Here is a 22,406-nt window from a genome sequence, read left to right as displayed (position 1 = left end):
CTGTAATCTGGCATAATTACGGTGCGACAAAGCTGATGCATTACACGCAACATGTAATCAAATGTAACTGCTACATAATAAATAATATGATTAGAGACCACAGTAAAATTGGTCTATAATCGTAAGGATTTTTAATTAGAACCCTGCAATTTGTAACATAATTGAGATAAGAGGCCTTTCTCGATACTCTCCTGTTATTCTGTTAGTGTATTTTGGAAATCGAAGTACTATAGCGGTTTACGCGGCAGAAATGGATTTTATGGAAAACCGAACGAAGTTAAAGAAAATTAAACCTAATAAACATTTAGAAAATAGCTTGTCGATTATTTATTATATGGGTATGTGGCCCTCGGAGTCGAAATACAAACGTTTGTACATGTTATACACGGTATTTAGTTTTATGTTTTTATTGGGAATTTTTCTTGCTAGCCAAATCGCGTATATTATCGTGAATCGAAAAAGTGTGGACAAAATAATAGCCGGTGCTACTTTACTTATGACAAATGCTACTCATGCTTACAAGGTTTGTATGAGAATTATTTTTGTATTAAATAGGATGTGACAGATGAAGGTATATTTTACTTATATTGTATATAACAGTAGCGCAAATGTGCTCATTGAAGAACTGAAGAGCATTAACGCATATAATGCATGCAATAAGAATTTTGCAATGTATATTTTAAAAAGTCCTTCGATACTATACTATATTGCTATATATACTAATAAGAGAAATTTACTGTCACCGTGCGATGGTGGTGTAATGGTTAGCATAGTTGCCTTCCAAGCAGTTGATCCGGGTTCGATTCCCGGCCATCGCACATCCTTAATTTTTTTCATTTTTCTACAATAAACTATCATTTTATTGATTCTACAATAAATGCTTAATCGTCTTTTCGATATTCATACTTTAATTTATTAAGTAATTATTATATTTATGTATAGGCGATACTTATAATTTGCCATCATAAGCGTATCAAAGATCTTACAGATATAACAAGAAGCGAAACGTTTATTCAAGATAATGGCAAATACGAGAAAATTGTAAGGCATTACACTTGGCAAGGAGTTTTTCATCATATTGCTTATCAAAGCTTCGGTTTAATGGCGGTGATATCTTGGGGTGTTACGCCGGTTTTAAATCTACTTACTCAGAGATCCAAAGAATTGTCAATGGAAGGATGGTATCCTTATAATACATCGTCGACACCGGCCTTCGAAATTACTTCTTCGTATCAAGCTGTAGCTATTTTTCTTTGCTGCATTAATAACGTAGCAATTGATACTTTGATTACTGGTTTAATCACGATTGCTTGCTGCCAATTAGCGATCTTGAGTTCCAATATTGCGTCGTTGAACTGTGCAGAAAATACAGAACCAATTGGCATAAATAATAATACCGACCTTGAGATATCTACCTCAAAAAACTATAATAAATTATACGAAGATTTGAAATCTTGCGTCGAACATAGTAACATGATATTTGAGTAAGTTTTCGAATTAAAGTATTTTATCATTTTTATCGTTTAAATTTGCAACTAAATTTTTACATATGTCTAGTTTCTCGAAACAGATTCAAGATACTTTTGGCACTGTGATATTTCTTCAATTTTTAGTCAATTGTATTATTATCTGTTTAATAGCATTCAATATAGCACAGGTATATTTAATACATTAATTATCGCTTTCTTAAATGCAATTATGTTTTAAATTTATTATATTTACAGATGAAAGATTATATTCCATACGTTTTATGTGGTATGTTAATGTACATGTGTTGTATGACATATCAAATTTTTATCTACTGCTGGCATGGAAATGAACTTTACCTTCATGTATGTAATTATTCTGTTCTGAATTAATGCATTAACTGAAAACCACAAAATTTTGTGCAAAGGTCACGTTTACAGAGTATGAATGTAACTTTTTCTGCTTATGCGAACAATTGGTGGTATAATAGTAAGGATTTTAAACAAGCCATATGCATTATAATGGTAAGAGTTCAACAGCCTCTTATCCTGACTGCTGGGAATGTTATGCAATTATCTTTACAAACGTTTGTTCGAGTAAGTATACCTGTTTGTAATGCTTAAAACATGTTTAAAAACTTATCATCGCTATTTTCTAGATCTTGCGTATGTCATATTCCATTTTTACTGTTCTACAAAGTTCTGCAAATAGTTGAAGGAATATTAATTTATAAAAGGTTTATTTTAAAATAGTATTAAAAATATATTTGTATACATTTTAACAAACGTACTATATTCTTATCAACATCGGAATATTATATATAGTGTAATAAAAAGTCTATATTAACATAAAAATATAGGTATACATATATAATTCTTTAATATGTTCTCTTCATGTTGTATGCAAAATATCAAAAATATAAATGTGAACACATTTTGTAATTTATACATTCAATATCAATTGATATTGATTGTATAATTCACATTTTGCTCGTATCACACAAATACGATCATATCACATATTACAGAGCCTCCACCATTACAGCTATTCCTTGACCTCCGCCGATGCAGGCTGAACCAATTCCAAACTTTTTGCTGTTGCGTCTTCTACAAAAATAAAGAAAATTCATTTCGATAACCATTATAATTCATGTATGGTAATATCAATTTTTTTTAATTCATAACATACCTTAATTCATGTACTAAGTGTGCAGTAATTCTACTACCAGATGCAGCTAATGGATGTCCAAGAGCAATAGCTCCGCCATCTACGTTTAAGCGATTGATATCTAAATTTAAGTCTTTGGCACACGCCAAGGTTTGAGCTCCAAATGCTTCATTAATCTATGAATACGAAAAAAATATATATAATTAAATGTTTCATTTACACACTGGAGCAAATAATTCAATTGTTTTTGTAGGTATTTACTTCGACAAGTTCGATATCGTCCATTGTTTTATTAGTAATTTTTAGAAGTTGCTTGATGGCTGGAGATGGACCAATTCCCATAATACTGGGATCTACACCCACAACACATGAACCAACTAAACGTGCAAGTGGCTTAAGACCTTCCGTTTTAACGGCTTCTTCGCTAGCTAAAATAACAGCTCCTGCACCATCACAAACACCCTATGAAGTGGAATCATATTAATAAATATAAAATCAACTTCAATCCAATACAATTAATTAGACAAAAAAATAAATTTGACATACAGATGCAGATCCTGCTGTAACCAGACCATCTTTTTTAAAAACAGGAGGTAATTTAGCTAAACTCTGAGGAGTTGTTTGAGGTCGAGGATGTTCATCCACATTCACAACTACCTCTTGCTTTTTAATGGTCACTGTTACAGGTGCAAGCTCCTCCTTGAAACGACCGGCATCATTAGCTAAGAAAAATACAATTCATTTTTAATACTGGTATTAATTAAAAAATGTACAAGATATAAAGTGTTCTGTGTAATAAGACATACATACCAGCCTTCCATAGTTGTTGACTCCTCAAAGCAAATTCATCTACTTGTTGCCTATTTATACCAAATTGAGCTCCAAGCTTTTCTGCTGTCATGCCCATGGGCATATTGCAATAAGTGTCCAATAATCCAAGCCATAAAGAATCCTCAAATTCATGCTTCTGTCCTAATACTGTACCAAAACGAACGTTTCTTACAACAAAAGGAGCTTGACTCATATTTTCTGCACCTCCTGTTAAAACTATTTTAGCCTCTCCTGTCAAAATACTCTAAAAATGACAAATATTCCAATTATCTTGTTTACAGTTTAATATAATGCTTTAACTATCAAAAGTATATTATTACCTGTGCACCACTAACTATTGACTGAAATCCTGAGCCACATAATCTATTTATTGAACAAGCTGGCTTTTCTAAAGGAACCCCAGACTTTAATGCAGCATGACGTGCCAAGAAGGCCCCATCAGATGATGACAACTTAAAAATTATAATTATACATATTAGAAAAGAAAGAAGATTTTATGCTATTCAATAATGCATTTAAAAATATAAGTAATAATAAAATACATACACTTAAAACATGACCAAAAATAACATTATCTACTTTTTCAGGCTTTAATCCTGCAGATTGCAAAGCAGAAGTTGCAGCAACAGCTGATAAATCAGTTGCAGTTTTATTAGCAAAAACTCCACCCATTGTACCAAATGGAGTACGTTTTGCAGCAACAATAAAAACACCTGTAAAAAATAAGTATTACATAATCAGTTTTACATTGCTTGCAATTTGGTATTTAAAAAACATATATAAAAACCAGACAACATAATTATCAAGAAATAGAAAGATAATATGAATCAAATATTTATAATCTTAGATATTTTAAATTACTTTAGTATCACTGACAGAAATAATGTAGGTCCAAAGGTCAGAAAACAAATATGGAATAATATATTATGACAAATGAAATAATCAATTAAAAAGAAACATGAACCTTGAAACTGCTGCATTACTTAACATTCTGAATTACATTTAATTACTTAGCACCATTATTATTATTGTTTTATTTCAATTCTATTGAATTTATTTATTACTGTTATCAACAGCATTATTGTACAAATTCCATCAAGATTACAGAAACTTTATTTCTTTTGCAAAATATATTTTACTAGTTTTCATAATGTATGTCCACATTTTTGTCAAGAAAGCTGCAATTTGCATATTTTTGCAAGTTCATATATGCACAAAATTTCTGTTTATGTATTTATATAGATTCTTTCGTTTCACTGTCATTAACGTTTCATTTGTCTTTACATATGCTATTTCACATATTCTACATTATAAAACAAAATATAATTCGAAATTTAAAAATTGACAAGTGACTTGTATTTATTCGCTATGGTACAAAGTAATTTATATTGAACTAAAATATTAAAAATTAAGCAAGTCATTTTTATTTTTAAATGATATATATATATAAGTTTACGTACCTTTCGTTACAATAGACATCTTTCAAATTTATTATGACGGATAAAATACCATAAAAATTTCGGATGATGTACAACACATCAACTTATAGTAACTTCGATGTTCAGAATTTAAACCGAAGTGTGTTCCAATATGTACATCAATCCTTTAATATATATTTTTAAGATTACTCGAACGCCCAAGTCCCGTTAGAGATCGCTGTAGTCGCAACTGCAATACCTTCAACTACCAATATGTAATATTAAACATACACACATGCCATAATTAAAACACAACATTGAAATTTTATATCGCAGATAAACTGGTCAATATTATTAACAATAAATTAATCGAGTATCCAATCCTTATTCTGAAACTTCCTTAGGTATTAATTTTTTCTGTTTAATTATAAAAAACTTCAACGAACGTTCGGTATTATAGTAAAATTTATTTAAATTATGTAAAATTTAAACAAAGTATATATATAAATTAAATAATTTAATGACTATGACAAATTGCAAGCAAACTATAAGCTATTCATTGAATGGTACATTTTATTTTACCAGTTAAATATATCAATATATTATTGCATAAAACATATTAAATTTCATAAAAAAATTGTCCTTTTTTAATTAATAAATCCTTAAATAATTTGTACGATTACATAATTACATCCATAAAAACAGGATATAATTTCTATAAATTGGAATTGAACTAAATTTACATGTTTTGTAGTCTGAAGAAATACTTTATTACAAGAAACATCTAAAATCGTTTCCTTCTTTTATTCTTCATCGTAGTATACTTCATCGTAGTATTCCTCAGTGATATTTGATTCCCTTGCAACTTGGATTCCCTATTAAAATAATAATAATTAATTTCAATTAATCACCCATATTTTCTATAAAACTCTACTCACGTTCTCAAAACATTTCTGCATTTGCTGTGCAGCTTGAGTCGACGAGAAAAGTGCTTTCAAAGTTCGCCTTTCTGCTGGATTCAAAGCATAATCGATAGCCGTCCATACACATTCTTTTCCACTAACCTGGATATAAATAACAAAATGTTCAGTACGAATAATTTTTTGAATATACTTTTAAAAAAGCATCCAATGTATTTCTTACCTGCATCTGTGTGTTCATACTTATGATCGTGCTGCTTACAATTTCAGCCGTTTCATCCGCTTTCAAAGTTATTTTTTCGCCACAGATATAAGCATCGTGATAAATAATTAAAGTTCCTAAAGCTACAGGACTCCATTCGCTCGCTTTACTTGTTTTTGCTAATAACGTAGCTCTCTTTTTAAAAATTATAAAATATTGATCATCTTCTTCATCTTCGTCCTCTTCGTCCCCTCTATCCTCATCATCCTCCTCCTCTTCCTCTTCGTCGTCCTCACCCTCCTCCTCTTCTTCACCTTCATCATCTTCTTCGTCTTCATCTTCACCTTCATGTTCTACCTCATCAACGTCTTCATTCTCATCATCTGGTTCTTCTACTATTGGATTGTCTTCTGTACTTTTTTCGCCTATATTCACAGGAAAAATATACATATTATACAAAACTTGTTTCAACGAATAACGTGCGAAATAATGATAGAAATTCTAAAGGAAAGCAATAATAGGTACAGGCTTACTTGTTATTAATATTATGAAGCCTTATGATTATACATATAAGTAGTTTAACATTTACAGAAGAATTCAGCACCTTTATGAATTTGTATATTGATTAGTAAAAAAAAAATTTAGATTACGTTTATATCATATCATTTTATTGAAGTGTTTGGTTATTAAAGTGTGTATTTGTACAGTTTTTTTTATACAATTCAGTTAAACTTTAACAAAAATTATTTATAAATTATTAACAAAAGAATTCACGCTTTGAAATGTGCTATAATCATACGCTAACTTAATTATAAAATTGTATTTATTATAAAACATAAAACAGTTAGTACGTGTCTTTTATAATTGTTTCCTTCTAATTAGAAATATAAAATTAAGGCAAAGTAAAACAAGATTTGGTAAAATAATTTTATACATCGTTGTATCGTAAAGAAATATCACGACCACATATCACAATCCATCTTAAAATCAAAATTATTAAACCAAAATATATTTTTGGACAACGTAGTGCTATTGAAAAATGATGAAATATTTCATAAGACGAATATTATAAATTTTTCTAATCTACTTGATCGCAAATTATAATGTTCTTAAACAATATTATAAATACCAATAAAAACCATAATTAATATGCGTAATGATAAAAAAATATATTTTATATAGCATGTAATGTAATATACGGTGAATATACATGTATCATGCAACCAGAAGCAAGAATAATTAATTAAGGAAAGCAGTTATTAACGAGAGGTTTTCATCTTAGTCCTTACGGATTTCAGTTAGTGTTTGTTGAATTTTGTCAACCGTATCCTTGAACTTTGTTGCCAGTTCTGAATTTTTAAATTTAACCGCCAACTGTTCTATGCATGGTTGTTCTTCGGCATGGTTCATTCCTGCCCACATCCATGCGCGATCCGACCTCGAAAGTTTATTAAAACTGATGTCCGGAGTAAGCAAAAAATTGCATACTACTTTATAAACTTGCTCTCTGCGCAAGAGCAATCTGTAAGTTCCATATGTTGCATGATGTAAGATTTTCATCTCTCCGACACCCCTTTCTTTCCATTCACGTGTTGCATTATTGTATCTATAGAGTTTGGCTCGTTCACAAAACACTGAAACATAACATCATTTTTTCCATCAAACTGTGTACCATATCATTCGTCATAAGTGGCTTCAGTATGGTAATTAATGCGATACTCGTATTCACACTGCATTAATTAATCTTGGAATTACTTTAAATTGTTACCTTTTTCTTCCTCTTCTTCACCAGTGCGAACTTCAACAACGTCAGGTAATGGTACAATAGGTTCAAAATGTGGATCATGTTCTTGATCATTTTCATTGTGATCATACTCTTCTTCTTCATTTTCATCTTTCTTTTCTGTGGTGTGATCCTTTGTCTTTTGTATAGATTTATTAGCAGATGGAGGATTCGACTTAGAACCAAATACTGCTGTCCCAGCACCAGCGAATGAAAAATTTGTCTCTATAAAATAAATAATACAGATAAATGTTTCAAACTTTGCATACATGTAAATTATGATAAAAATAAATTACCTTTTTTGAATGCTGGTTGAGGATTTTTGGCTGCTAAAGTTGAAAATGATTCGCCTGAAGTTGGGAAGAAAGCAACCTCAAGCTCTTTTTGAGTTTCACTCGCGGATGTTGTTTCCAAAACATTAGTTGTTGTAGGAGTTGAAGTTGTAAAAGATGATGCACTTGTTTGTGCACCGAAAAATAAATTAAATGAAAATGGCGTAGCAGCGTTAGTGACTACAGGATTAGCAGGATTGATGGACATGACAGTAGTATTTGCTGTTCCAACAGGTGATGTAAACGAAGATGAAACAGGTTCTGTACTTTCGGAACTGATTTTCACTGCAGATGAACCAAAAGTCGGAGTAGCAGCACCACCAAACACAGATGCAGTTGTAGTACTTGTTTTTGATTGAGAATTGAAGGTCTTTGAAAATACTGATTCAGAAGTGGTTACGCTAACATTGAGAGAACTAGGTTTAAGTAGTCCAGATGCATCTTTCTTTGACGTTCCCCCAAACATATTTTTCCCTGTATTCAAATTAAATGGACTATCCTTATTTGAATTTGCATTAAATATGAAAGGTAAAGGTGTTGGTGTTACAGATGTTTGGAACAGAGACGACGCAGATGTTGTCTGTGCTTGAGAAGTCATAGGACTACATATCTTCAAGTCGTCAGTAGATAAAATGCTTTGGATATCAGTTACAGATTTCTGTACGTCGGGTATACTAAATTGCGGTTGAGGCATTACAACTGAAAAGTTAGTATTCTTGTCACTCGATGCACCAGAGTCAGTATTTCCAAAAGTTAAAGTCGACGAAGATGTAGTAGGAAGAGAATCCGTTCCGAACAATCGAAAGCCGGTTCCAGGCTTGAAAACGGAAGAGACATTCGTTCCAGCTGTGACTTCGCTAATGGTGCTAGTAGGTTTTGAAGGGAACTGTATGGCAGACATAGATATTTGAGGCTTTTGATTTTCTATAGACGCTTTTGGTGCTAATGATGTTTCTTCAGCAGCTTCTTCGCAGCCCCTACATCCAGGGCAATCCGGTTTCTGTTTGTATGCATAGAAGTTTTCTGGCAGCTGTAATCTCAACGCTTCTTTTTTCTCTTCAGGCGTCACTTTTACTTCGTAAAGAACTTCTATTTCTTGAACCGGAGAACCTTTGGCAGATGTTCCTACTTCGGTTTCTGTATCCTTTTTGGTAGTTGGAACTTTGTTCTCCTTTCTCGAATTATCGACTACGTTCTTGAAATTCTTCGCGATGTCAGGCGTTTTAAAACGACACGCGAAAAGCATGTGTTCGATTTCTCCTTCGCTGTAATCAGCGGCATTCCACATCCATGTCTTTTCGTCTTTCGGTTTCATTTCCAAATCGGACAGTACAAAATGGTTCAAGCAAAGCTTCAAAATTTGTTCGCGTCTCATTACTAGTCTCAGTTTACCCGTTTCTTTGTGTCGCAGTAATTTTATATCTCCCAAACCACGTTCTTTCCATTCGTTAACTGATTTATCGTATCTGAACAATTTTGCTCTGTGACTGTAAAGAACTTCTTCGTTTTCTTCGCCTGTTTTGACTTCAATCTTTTCCGGTAACGGAATTACCGGCGTGAAATGAATGTCGTCACTTTCCACTACCTCTTCCTCGCTGTTTTCGTCGCCTTCAGCTGATTTTGTTGGGGATTTTGGCGCAAAGTTGAACTCGAACGACTTTCCTGGTGAACCAAATGTAAACGTAGAACTCTTGTTCGACTGTGTATTTGATTTTTGTGGCATTCCAAAGATAAATCTCGACCCAGAAATATCTGACTGTGCATCAGCTTCTGTAGATTTAGAATCTTTAGAAACGTTATTGGGTGTAGATAACTGAAATGAAAATTTGCCGGTAGTTTTCTTATTTGCATCCTGTGGAATACCGAAGGTAAATGGTGTCACAGGTGCAGAAGTATTAGTACTTAATATGAATCCTGCAGTTTTCGGTTTAGGTGGAAGAGATGGATCTTTCGGCGCGTCACAAATAACACAATAATTTTTATCTGCTGCATTTACGTTGGAGCATTTACATTTCCATGAAGAATCAACTGGCTTAGATACCTGAGGGAATGAACTTGTAGTAGAAATACCTGCCTTATTGGATGCAGAAGGGCGAGGCGCTTCGCAAGCTAAACATTTCATGTCCGTTGCGCTATTTCTCGTGTAACAAGCTTCGCATTCCCATGAACCTGCTGCTGGTTTGAACATTTCACTTAAAGATGGTTGCTGAGTTTTACTTGCTTGCGCTTGCTTAGTTGTTTCCTGTTTCTTTACATTTTCGGCAGAAATACAGTCGTTCACCATTTTTTGCTGATAGTTAGTGATAGCGCGATAAAATGAAGACGCCTGATCTGCTGTTTTAAAGGTTGCCATAAACATCGCCGTCTTATTGTCTGGTCCGTAATAAAAGTTCCAAATAACGGCGGTGTTACCACCATCCTCAAACGTGAATGGCATTTTAGACAGGACATTATAATTGTAGAGGACTTTTGAACTAGTTTCTTCTTTCACTGATAAACGAACTTTGTTCGTTTTTGGGCTCCATAAAATCCTTAATTGTCCTGTACCTTTATCTTCCCACTGTTTAGTATCACTGTGGTAGTACCGAAGACTAATCTTCTCACTGAACAGCACGTCCTGTTCACCTTGCGCAGCATCGTCGTCTTGAATACCTACAGTAGAAGTTGCTGAAGTAATGGCACTTGATGGAGGAGCGTGTGGTCTTCTAAGTGAAAATTGAGGCATATTCGAAGAAGGATTTTCAGTAGAGATGGAAATACCGAATGGTTGCGATGATGAGATTGGTGTACTGTGAGTGTTAACATTAGTTGGTACTGTTGTAGTTCCCGCTGGCGAAGTTGTAAAGCAAAAGGAAAATAACTGAGTCGTAGTAGTAGCTTCACCGACTGTACTTTTCTGTGTTGTAGTCATAAAACTCGGAGCAGTTGTCACTGTCTTGTTAAATGTAAATTTACTGAATGGTTTAACATCTGATGCACTGGTTGTCTTAGCAGGTTCCGTTGTAGCTACTTTTTGAATAATTGGAGTTGATGTAAACGATAAACCTCCAACAACTGTTGTATCTTTACTGGTTTTTACATCCCCGAAGGAGAAACAAGGCCTAGAAGTTGTAATTGCTTCAACAGGTTGTTTCTGAATACTTTGTCCCGATGTGAACACTACTTGCTCTGAAGGTTTTGTTTCTACTTTAGGTTTTTCTGACTTCTTAATGTTATTTGACACAGTATTAACTTTAGTTGATGCATTATCAGTAATTTCATTTGCTTTCTTAGAAGACTGAGTGAGACTGGCTTTAGCTTTATCAAAATGTTCTTTAAAGGAAATGCCTTCTTCCACCGTTTTAAACCTAATACAAAACTTCTCTAATTTCAATTCCCCGTCGGCAAAATCATGTGCAACCCAACACCATGTCTTTTCATTATTTGACTTGGTAGTCAACTCCATGTTAGGTGCAAGAAAATGATTCGCGCAAACTTTTAATACTTGCTCCCTTCGCATGAGTAAACGCACTTTCCCTTCTTTGTTTTTGAGCAGCTTAACATTACCTGTGCCACGTTCTTTCCACTCATTATCCACGAAACGATAAAGTTTAGCTCTTGCAATAAACAGAGTCTCTTCATCTTCTTCTCCAGTAGTGACCTTAACTTCTGCCGGTAATGGTATAACAGGAACAAAATCAGGTATTGGATCATGTTCGTGATCTGAACTATTTGGAGATCCAGTCGAACAAATAGTGCTATTATCTTGTTTTGGCTGTTCTGAAACTGAAATACTTGCTGGAGTAGTTGTGAGCGTATTTGACAAAGGTGGAAGATTCACCGTCGTTGGTATAGTAGCTTGGGAGGGCATAGAAATTTGATAGCAATGAGGTGCAGACTGTTCCGTCACAACTGGTGCAGAAATATTTCCTTGTCTAAAATGCGGAGGAATTGTTACGCTAAGAGTTGGTTGAACAACTTGCGTAGTAGTAGGAAGAATATCAGAAGTAGTAATAACAACGTTAACTGGTGGAACTTTGTTTACAGGTGCATCTTTTATAATTGTCTCAGTTTTTGTTGTTTCTACTTTTGGAAGTGGCATTTGCAATGGCTGATTTGTTGGTTGCATTAGATCTGATATTTGTGTCGGTACTCTTGCTGTGAATATGCCCTGTTGAAATACGTTTTCAGGTATTTTTGATCTCGTTCTTGGATACAGTACCGGCATCGAGTAAACACTTGGTGGATACAGAGGAGGAATGGCTTGTGTGTTCGGATCACTAAATGGCATTCCTGTTGGATAATATCCTTGGAACGCAGTAGCGGAAGGATATACTAACTGAGAGTATGGATGTCTGTGTGAGGGTGGGAATATGTTTCCTGATATCGAAGACGTGGGACCTGATTGATTTGCATTATAATTCAAATCATTATAATCATCTTCATTCAGGACGCACAAATCTTCTTCCAGATTAGGATTAACATCGGTTGGTTGAATACGTTGTTTCTGAATTTCTTTTCGCAGTTCTGCCACTTCTTTCGTTAATTCTTCCAGTTTGTCCACTACTGTTTTATTTAATTCCAATATAGTCTTGTTTTGTTCCGTTATCGACTGTATCATGTTATCTTTCGACTGAATCATTTGGTTTATTGAACGGATTTGAGCATCGAGGCGTTCAGGACTTGGACGTGCCTCGCTACGATTTCGTGATAAATCCAATATATCCTGATGCTGTGGTCTATAAGGAGTACTAGACTGCTTTGGTGCACGATGGACATTTTTCTGAGGGGTACTGAGAATATTAATCGATGTGCTCAATCCTGGTAACGCTATGTTTGTCACTTGTTGATCTACAATGCTATGAGCAGAGGAGTAACTTTCATCCGACATTCCGTCGCATTCGTTTCTGCTTAAATCGCCCCGTGATAAATCTGGGTCAATTCGTTTCAATTTGTTTTCAATTTCAGTGATGTGTGCAAAAAGTTCTGAATTCAAGGGATGTTTCGGATTTGTTCCTGGACTACGTAATCGGTCTAATGTCAGGTAAAAACATTCTCTAGCTTTCGAAAGTATAATTATATGTTGCGATCTCATTTCGGATGTTAAACTTTCTCTAGGTATAGAACTAACAATTTCATCTGCGAGCTTCTCGTACATTTGCCCTTGTAAAAACGAAGCCTCCGGGCATTTTAATGCTTGCAGGGCTTCAATAGCTTTCTCGTACAATTTTTCTCGCACAAGACGTTGAGCTAGAAGCAGTTTACCTTCTTCCAAAGCTTTAATAACTTCCGCATTATTCATCTCTTTTCCTTGGCAATTAAAGTATTTTGAATTCGTTAAACGAAGTACTTGATTGTTTAATAATCTTTCAAGAAGCGGAATAGCTGTTGACCAATACATTTCAGATCGCGCTTCTAAATCTGGTATGTGACTATGTTCTGGATTTACCTTTTTCAATGCTTCTGCTCTATAATGAAATATTCGTGCTAAATGAACTAAAATAACAGGATGTAATCCATGATTTCCAAGACAACGAATTACTTCTAATCCTCGTTGTAATTCTAATCTTATTTCTCCAAGATCATCATCGAGTGATGTTTGCTTGTCCATAGTATACACTTTGTAAGCATAAGACCACCATTTCTCTTGAGCGCAAGTACAAAGAGTATCGGTAAGGTCAGCTGGTAATGTAGGGAATTCCTCAGGATTTGACACTGTAGAAGCGCATAGAATTGCTGCGTTTAAGAATGCATCAACATCAAGACGACTCAAACTATCTGGAGCAGCTTGAGATAAATTATAGACAGAGAACTGTAATTCACAAAATACACGCGATGTTTGATTCGGATGAGGCCCGTTATTTTTATTTTGTGAATTATGAGGTCTAGTTTTTAAACCAAGCCATATTTGATGATGCAACGAATCTGGCCATACATCTTCCGAAATTTCGTCAAATCGTTTTAGTTCGTTATACGAACACAGACGTAACGGTGGATTTGACATCGAAGAATTTGCAAAATACGAATGCGTTGTTTTACCATCTTGATACAATCGGCCAACAAAAATTCTTTGATAGACTCGCTGGCGCCATGAACTTGTACAATATCTATCGATTCTATCCAGTAATTTTTTAGGATTATCTCGAGCATAATCTTGAAGTACATGACCGGCTTGACTACATCTATATGATCCTTCTCTGTACCATACTTGTACTTGATTTTTAAGACGATCTAGCAAATGCATAGTCCACACAACAGTAGGATCGATAGGTGTAACGTGTAATGCGGTTAATAAAAGAGGTGCACATAATCTTCCTGCTTCTGACCAACTGTCTTTCTCTTCTTTAGTTTTTCGTAACACCAAACAGGCCAAATGAAAATGTAATTGACCCCACATGTGCAACATCATATGTTCAGTGAAAGCAGGATGATTAGGGAAATGTTCTGCTTCAAAATTACTTAAACTTTGATCGAAACTGCAACATAAATATTTTAATCAGGTAATGTTAAATGTACACCTATTTTATATGTGTGTGTACATTATATATTTTAACTATACACTATTTTCAATGAAAACTGACTTACTTAAATACTGCTTGCGTAGCATCCGATATGCTTTCCTTAACAATATTACCCTGTTCTTTAAGACAAAGCGCCGCGTATCTCTCCAACACAGAAATGTAGAACACCCAAAATGTCCAATCCGAACTCTTACTATCTTCACATTTTACAAGTAATTCGCTTAAAGATCGATACCATATAATACTATTTCTGTGACTGTGCGTTGCCTCAATCCCAACGGCATGGTTATATGCATCTTCAAGTCTATTATTTTCTGCATAATGCTTCAATAATTTAACTTGGAGATGTACATCTGTTTGCCGTACTGATAATTCAGCTAAAAATTTATTATTTGTTCAAGACAATTCAATTTGAAAGTTAATAATTAATAAAAATTTTATACATACAGGTAATAAGTTTTTCTAGGTCTTCATCATTACCGTTTGGTTTTGCTACAGTTAACATTTTTTCCTTTAATTGAAACACTATTGGATGATGTTGAAACTTTCTATCAGCTCTATCTACCCAGTATTGATATACATCAATATCTACATTGATGGCTGCCTCAGCTAACAGCTCACAAACTAATCAATGTAACAAAAATAAAATAAATGCATGTTTTTGAGATACACGAAACTACAAGTACAAAATTATACCTTTTAAAATAAGTTCATCTTGCTTTGGTTCTAATTCAAGAGATATTTTATATTGTGTAAATGCTGCTTCCTTTTGTCCTAAAGCTTCAAGAGTTTGACCTAATAATTTATGAGCTCCCGCAGATTTATCTCTTGTTTCCAAATAGGTAGAAACATATTTCTTTGCACTTTCATAATCTCCAACTTGATAATATAGTTTTGCAATGTTATAATACCGAAGTTTTTTCTGTAATTAATATAGAAATAATATATGTACATAAATTCATGAAGGAAAGGTACAATACACTACTTCTGACAAATTTGTTTGTTATCACTAAAATATCATTGAAAACAATTAGCAAAAATGCAAAAACTATATTTTTAATGATGTACGTGATTAAAACATGGATATTTCTTCAAAATTATATTTTTTCATATGACTTATGAAAAGCCGATTAACCCGTGTATACAGGTTAGTACATGGACCATGTATACACTTTCAGAATCAAGTCAAGGCCTTAGATTCTATACAACGCATCTTACGTTAAGACAAATATATTATATATTAACATGTGCATAACATTTAGAGTATAATTTAAATTGCAACAGAGAAAGCAATGAATAATTAAATATAACAAATTAACAGCAACATTCTGTAAGATTCGCCAATATATTTTTTGAAAAGTAACCTTACCTCATCGGAACTTTTAAGTTTGGTAAAAATGTCTTTCACGTGTCGGTCGACCTCTTTCTTCGATCGAAACATTTTTGGAGGATACTACGAAGCTTCGTCAATGATCGCAAAAAAATTAAAGAATAATACTCGATTAAAATGAAATTAGAAACACCGTTATATGGTATGAATTCTGTGATAAGACTTCCCCCGCACCACAATTCGCTTTCAAACGGATTTATCGAAATCAGGTATACCAACTTCCATACTGCTCTACTTCCCTAAAAACGTATTATTCGTCTAACGGAAGACCATACTTCATTCGTATGACTCGACTAACTTCAGTACATTTCTTCGTACTTGTTATGTATATGACATGCGTATTATTCAGGATTACCGACTGATCAGAGTCAATATGCATAAAATAAGCGAGAATTGATGTTTTGAAGTATAATTTCCCGCTAAACGAACAAAATATAATTAAATTTCATTTTTTAAATAAAAATTGCTAGCCTATATGAAATACATTTTATCAATATCGTTACCCGCTAAAAATCAATATTACATCATTAATGCAATCAATGTGAAGTAAGATGAATAATACAAATATAATGTAGATAGTAAACTTAATTTAATTATTGTTAGGTATTCACATAATTAGCAAGTTATCTAATTAATAGTAATATAATAAAAATGATAATTGTAGTGAAATATGGTTGAGATTTAGTACTTCGGGTAGATTACAGTCGTTACCAATTCCACGTGGTGTGAGCCAGCAATCGATATCGTTCCCCAAAGATCTTTCAGAAAATAATCTTTAGAATACGATTTTGAAATAAGTGTTACAATTCACATTTCATATTTATGAAAAATGTGCTACCTATTTCCTATTTCCTTTCATTTAAAATGATTTAAATTATATAAAACTTACTGCATTCTTGTAAACATTAAATTAAAGACCGCGCTGCAAATTTACACGTATTGCCATCTTTTATTAAATTAAGAAACTAATAACGATAAATTGCCATTATTTTTTTTAAACAGATGATAAAATCACAGCATTAATTCTTTTTACCATCTCTCAAATGCGTCAAATATGTACCGATGTAAATAAACATGTAATTTATAAATCAGATATCTGTTATGGTTGAACTTTTGTACTTAAAGAATAAAAATTTCAGATACATTAGTATTTTCGGAAAAGAAACTTAATGGAAGATTACTTTGGTATTATAAATAAATTATAAATATTTTTTCTGATAAATTAAAATTTCTGTCTGCTTAATATTCAGATTATATGTGTTTAAACTATATGTTCTTTTTAATGATTTAAATTTATGAAAACTAGAAACTGCAAAAACAGTGAAGGAGCGGGACAAATTTCTGACAACTGGTTGTTCAAAACTTGATGCATTACTTGAAGGTGGTATTACTACACGTGGAATTACACAAATTTATGGAGCTGCCAGTACAGGAAAAACTCAGTTGGCTCTACAATTATGTTTAACTGTACAGCTTCCTGAAGTAAAAGGCGGTTTTGCTGCTGGTATGACAAAAAATTAATGTTAAAATACAAATAAAAGATGAATATTTGATCTTTTGAATTGACTTGTATAAAACATTTATTACAAAGTATATCTAATACTTAATAGGTGCTGTATATATATGTACTGAATCTATCTTTCCATCAAGAAGATTACAGGAATTGATACAAAAGCTAGATGCTACTAAAAAATATGGAATAAACGGTGATTTAGTATTTGTGGAACATGTTTCAACTACTGTAATTATAATCTGATTAAAATAATTTAATAATTATTCATTGCATCATTTAATATTTTATTTTTATAGGATGAATTAGAAACATGTTTACTTCATAGAATTCCAATATTAATGTCTGCCAAAAAGATAGGATTAATAATCATAGATTCAATTGCTGCACCATATAGAGTAGAAGATTGGAACAGTGAATTTAATAATAGACCAAAGAGTTTAAGGACAATCGGACAACAATTACACGAATTAAGCAAACACAATATTTGTATAATTTGTATAAATCAGGTAAGAATAAACTTTCTAGTAACAATACAGAATGATTTAGTTTTGATAAATAATGTATGAATTTATATGTAGGTAACAGCAGTTATTCACAATAACCTGCTTGATGATAATGTTAGCGAGCGACCAGCTTTGGGAACAACTTGGTCAAGCATGATAACTAATTCCATATATTTTTATAGAATAAATTCTCTTAGATATGCTTGCATTAAATTATCATCACAATTACCACAGATAATTATTCCATTTAAAATAGAAGGATCTGGAGTTACAGCAATAGCTTAAATAAAGTAAAATGCAAAAGATTACTATGTCTATTTTATTGCATAAGATCATCAATATCAGAAAATATATTTTCATCTAAAACACGTGCAATATTTGTTGGTAACCATTGATTTCTTGGATCTGAAGCTTGAAACGGGTCTGTACTTTTTACATCTAAATTTTCAATTTGATTGCTTAATATCAACCTTGAAAGATAAAGAAAGATAAATTGATAATAAGATCTGATATATAGTCTATATGTACAAACATACCTGAAGGAATGTAAAAATGTTCTATATGGTTCTATATCTTTTCTTTCACTGTACGTATAATCTCCTATCACAGTATGACCAATATGAGAACAGTGTACCCTTAATTGATGTCTTCTGCCAGTTGCAGGACATAATAGAACTTTAGTAGCTGGCTTCCCATTCCTAAAACCTCGTTCTAATACTACAAGAACTGTATAGGATTTTCGTGGTTTCTCACAAAATGCATTTCCACTAACACACATTTTATGATTTCCTTTCTTTTCTCTTATATCTATTCCTGCTGGAGCAATGTTATTGCCAATAGGTATTATATTACTTTTGCTACCATTTAAATAAATTTTAATTAAACATTCTAATATAATTACAAACCAATTGCTTTATCTATAATAATATAAGATTCATTAATGTGACCATGAAGTAATGCCAAATAAAATTTTTTAGCAGTTCTTGTTTCAAAAGCATTTGAAGCAGCTCGTGCTGCTTTTTTATTTAGTGCAATACATATTACTCCACTGGTTGCATAATCTAATCTATGCACAAAATGAAATTCATGAAATAAATTTGGATTGGCTAAGTTTGGTAAAACTCTTTTTAATTCAAATTGAAGCGTATCCTAAAAATTTAAATGTCTATCAAGGTAACAATTATTTTCATATCTATGAACTTTACTATAAATTATGTTCATACCTTTTTCTCAGGATTATTGCTATTAATGCACATATCATAGGGTTTGGAAACTACTATAAAATTTTCACTGTGATACAGTATATCTATATTGTTCTTAAATTTAGTATACATAAAACTTTTTGTACAGATTTTTAATAAATTTCTAAATATTTGTACTAATATATGAATAAATATACTACAGGTATAAAATACATTTATATTCATTTTATTTTATGAACTATAAATCTTACTTTGCATGAAAAAAATTATAACATTATTTTATGCCTTGATGATAAAAATATATTTTCAATGAATATACATAATTATAAGTTGAAACAATTAAATTTTTCTATATTTATTTTAAGTGAAAAATGAATAATTTAACATCATTTTCTGGAAAGATTTAAATATATAACACATAAACAACGACTATAGTTACAACATTGACAATGTAATCACTGCTACGAGTACATTCGTTTCCAATTTCTACCACGAAGGGCGCTGCGGTGTAAACCCAGTTCAATCGATATGGTAGTTCTGGAATTTCCCTATCAATGGTTGCAATTGTAGTACAAATTTGTGTACGTCGGTAAACAATGAGAGATCAAAGATGCCGAGTGTGTCGCCTCTGGTTTACTCTGTGGTTTCCGTCTTATCTGCTGTCATCTATTTCTGCAAAGTTTTGCATTTCATTAGAAGATTTGGATAAGTGACAAAACTTGTAATATAGTATGCTTACTTGATTTAAACGTTTTTGTAAAAGAAAATAGAGAACAAATGAAATTATAATTTAATTCGTAGCTATTAGCTCGATATCGTTTTCTAAAGTTCATTTGTATAAAAATGTTTAGAAAACGATACCGATTACCAGGTCACACCACGTGGAGGTTGCTACGATAGTGACCCGCCCTAACTCCAAGTCCCAACCACCCTCCAAATGCAACCTCATTTATCAGAAGGATAAATGAGTTCTGACTCTACTTAGCTCATAGGCTCGCACATACAAGTTCTTTACCACAAAATTGCAAAGAACTTGTGCAACACGCACACGCATACATTAACTTAATACTAATTGCATAGGGCCCCACACACATACGCTTAACTTATTCTAAACGCCGCACGGTACCTCTTATTCTAAGATTGCACTCGAATAATCTATGGCGAATCCAAAAAGCAAAGGGAAGAAAGTTAGAAGAACTTTCTACTAAAAGAGAAGAAAGTTAGAAGAACTTTCTACAAAAAGAAAAGAAAGTTAGAAGAACTTTCTATGAAAAAAAGGGATCAGTATTTTTCGCCAAGTGCACCTCGCCGTCCATGGGTCAAAGGGTAGTCCGTAGTGGCTTACGTGAACCACGAGACAGAGATGAACCGAAAATGCTGGCAAGAACGAGTGACACATCCGCGGAGGGTCTCCCATTTCTCCCCGCTTGCGTTTGAAGCAAGTCTGACCGCAGAGAGGAGACCCCTGCCGTGAGGCGGCAGATCGAGATGGTGCATCAATCGATCGGCCCCGCAGAGATGTGTCCCTGGCGCTACACCAGCACTTGCAGCTCACCTCTGCCGCGTGTTCACTGCGCTATGAACCCCCAATGATCCACTTGGGTTCGGAACGATTGACAAAAAATAACTGAGTATACTACAAGCTAACGCGTAAAAAATTTGTGAATTGTGAAGACGAGTGCAAGTTAGAATAAGAGGCACTTACAGGGACCCACCCGCCCGCCCACGAGCATACTTTACTTAAAACTAACGCACGTATAAAATGAACTTAAAACTACGCACGCATCCGTCGATGATCCCTCGATGATTCCTCGATGATCGATGTCTTCAATCTTCGTGTATACGCATTTCACACATGCACTCATTCACACTACAATGTATTACAGTAGACGTAACTTAAAATTAACTTAAAATTACTTAAAATTAGTTGATGAAGTCCCTCGAAGGAAGTCTTCAATGATGACTTATTCATTATCTATACAATAATTGGGAGTAACAATAAAAAAAGAAATAGAAGAGCACATGCAAGATTAAAAACGTTATAATGTTTAGGCATGCACAATTCATGCTACCATGCACAATTCATGCTACCATGCAAAATTCATGCTACCATGCAAAATTCATGCTAACATTTTCGGAATAGCAGTGAAATAAAACTCGAGTCGACTCAAAATTTCAATTACTTAAAATTTTAACCTGTAACATAAAAATGTAATTAAGGCACATATGAAACATTTCATTACCTAATTAAAATAAAAACCTGAAACATCTAAATGAAATTAAGACAAACATGAATTATTAAAATAAAAACCTGAAATATCTAAATGAAATTAAGACAAACATGAATTATTAAAATAAAAATCTGAAACATACAAATATAATTAAGACACAGGAATAATTCACTTACTTAAAATTAAAATTAAAACCTGAAACATAACAATTTTTTGATTAAGCATATATGAATAATTCACTTAAAATAAAAATCTGAAACAGACAAATGTAATTAAAACACATGCGAAACATTCAATTACTTACTTAATAGAAAAATCTGAAACAGGTAAATATAATTAGACACATATGAAAAATAAAATTACTTACTTGGAATAAAAATCTGAAACAGACGAAAATTAATTAGACAAACATAAATCAATGAATTACTTACTTAAAATAAAAATCTGAAACAGACGAAAAGTAATTTGGCAAACATAGATCGATGAATTACTTACATGAACAAAAATCTGAAACAGACAAAAAGTAATTAGATACATATGAAAAATGAAATTACTTACATGAAATAAAAATCTGAAACAGACAAAAATTAATTAGACACATATGAAAAATAAAATTACTTACTTGAAATAAAAATCTGAAACAGACAAAAATTAATTAGACAAACATAGATCAATGAATTACATACTTGAAATAAAAATCTGAAACAGATAAAAAGTAATTAGACAAACATAGATCAATAAATTACTTACTTGAAATAAAAATCTGAAACAGACAAATCTAATTAGACACATATGACAAATTCACTTACTTACATGAAATAAAAATCTGAAACAGACAAAAATTAATTAGACACATATGAAAAATTAAATTACTTACATGAAATCAAAACCTGAAACAGACGAAAATTAATTAGATAAACATAATTCAATGAATTACTTACTTGAAA

General features: G+C 32.6%; 5 protein-coding genes and 1 non-coding gene across 10 annotated transcripts; 3 read left to right on the top strand and 3 right to left on the bottom strand.

Annotated features, from left to right (window-relative positions):
* The first annotated feature begins 153 nt into the window (after positions 1–153).
* LOC100882933 (odorant receptor Or1) lies at positions 154–2,204 on the top strand. Of its 2 annotated transcripts, XM_012293851.2 has the most exons (7): positions 154–338; positions 430–523; positions 943–1,484; positions 1,558–1,657; positions 1,725–1,832; positions 1,908–2,063; positions 2,126–2,204. In XM_012293851.2, exons 2-7 carry the CDS (start codon positions 497–499, stop codon positions 2,180–2,182), a joined length of 990 nt encoding a protein of 329 aa, XP_012149241.1. In that variant the 5' UTR covers positions 154–338; positions 430–496; the 3' UTR covers positions 2,183–2,204. The 2 variants fall into 2 exon arrangements, with proteins under 2 accessions (XP_012149241.1, XP_003707057.2); XM_003707009.3 differs by having other exon boundaries at positions 154–523.
* On the top strand, positions 747–818 carry TRNAG-UCC (transfer RNA glycine (anticodon UCC)). Its single transcript has one exon. It is a non-coding gene; the product is annotated as a tRNA-Gly (tRNA).
* Positions 2,205–2,319: 115 nt separating the features above from the next.
* yip2 (yippee interacting protein 2) lies at positions 2,320–5,083 on the bottom strand. The gene is made up of 8 exons (XM_012293854.2): positions 4,926–5,083; positions 4,012–4,178; positions 3,786–3,917; positions 3,445–3,709; positions 3,181–3,356; positions 2,896–3,096; positions 2,656–2,810; positions 2,320–2,573 (listed from the first exon to the last, which is right to left on the bottom strand). Exons 1-8 carry the CDS (start codon positions 4,942–4,944, stop codon positions 2,489–2,491), a joined length of 1,200 nt encoding a protein of 399 aa, XP_012149244.1. The 5' UTR covers positions 4,945–5,083; the 3' UTR covers positions 2,320–2,488.
* A 247-nt stretch (positions 5,084–5,330) lies between these two features.
* On the bottom strand, positions 5,331–16,251 carry LOC100882822 (E3 SUMO-protein ligase RanBP2). Its single transcript, XM_012293855.2, has 10 exons — positions 15,990–16,251; positions 15,317–15,542; positions 15,068–15,244; positions 14,685–14,997; positions 8,085–14,575; positions 7,774–8,013; positions 7,295–7,639; positions 6,027–6,430; positions 5,822–5,947; positions 5,331–5,758 (listed from the first exon to the last, which is right to left on the bottom strand). Exons 1-10 carry the CDS (start codon positions 16,059–16,061, stop codon positions 5,687–5,689), a joined length of 8,466 nt encoding a protein of 2,821 aa, XP_012149245.2. The 5' UTR covers positions 16,062–16,251; the 3' UTR covers positions 5,331–5,686.
* Positions 16,252–17,002: 751 nt separating this feature from the next.
* On the top strand, positions 17,003–18,334 carry LOC100882715 (DNA repair protein XRCC3). 2 transcript variants are annotated; one of them, XM_012293843.2, is made up of 6 exons: positions 17,003–17,074; positions 17,150–17,195; positions 17,317–17,514; positions 17,621–17,751; positions 17,820–18,029; positions 18,102–18,334. In XM_012293843.2, the coding sequence occupies exons 2-6, from the start codon at positions 17,180–17,182 to the stop codon at positions 18,309–18,311; spliced, it is 765 nt and encodes a 254-aa protein (XP_012149233.1). In that variant the 5' UTR covers positions 17,003–17,074; positions 17,150–17,179; the 3' UTR covers positions 18,312–18,334. The 2 variants fall into 2 exon arrangements, with proteins under 2 accessions (XP_012149233.1, XP_012149232.1); XM_012293842.2 differs by having other exon boundaries at positions 17,018–17,195.
* LOC100882603 (RNA pseudouridylate synthase domain-containing protein 1) lies at positions 18,332–20,118 on the bottom strand. Of its 3 annotated transcripts, none has more exons than XM_076528928.1 (5): positions 19,968–20,118; positions 19,250–19,900; positions 18,932–19,175; positions 18,563–18,842; positions 18,332–18,496 (listed from the first exon to the last, which is right to left on the bottom strand). In XM_076528928.1, the coding sequence occupies exons 2-5, from the start codon at positions 19,451–19,453 to the stop codon at positions 18,346–18,348; spliced, it is 879 nt and encodes a 292-aa protein (XP_076385043.1). In that variant the 5' UTR covers positions 19,454–19,900; positions 19,968–20,118; the 3' UTR covers positions 18,332–18,345. The 3 variants fall into 3 exon arrangements, with proteins under 3 accessions (XP_076385043.1, XP_012149237.2, XP_012149236.2); XM_012293847.2 differs by having other exon boundaries at positions 18,563–18,839; XM_012293846.2 differs by having other exon boundaries at positions 19,250–20,118.
* Between the last annotated feature and the right edge of the window lie 2,288 nt (positions 20,119–22,406).

This window comes from Megachile rotundata, chromosome 2, assembly GCF_050947335.1.
Source record: "Megachile rotundata isolate GNS110a chromosome 2, iyMegRotu1, whole genome shotgun sequence".
In the NCBI taxonomy this organism is placed as follows: domain Eukaryota; kingdom Metazoa; phylum Arthropoda; class Insecta; order Hymenoptera; family Megachilidae; genus Megachile; species Megachile rotundata.
Note: the sequence above shows the minus strand (reverse complement) of the source record. Positions and strands in the feature narration are given on the sequence as shown.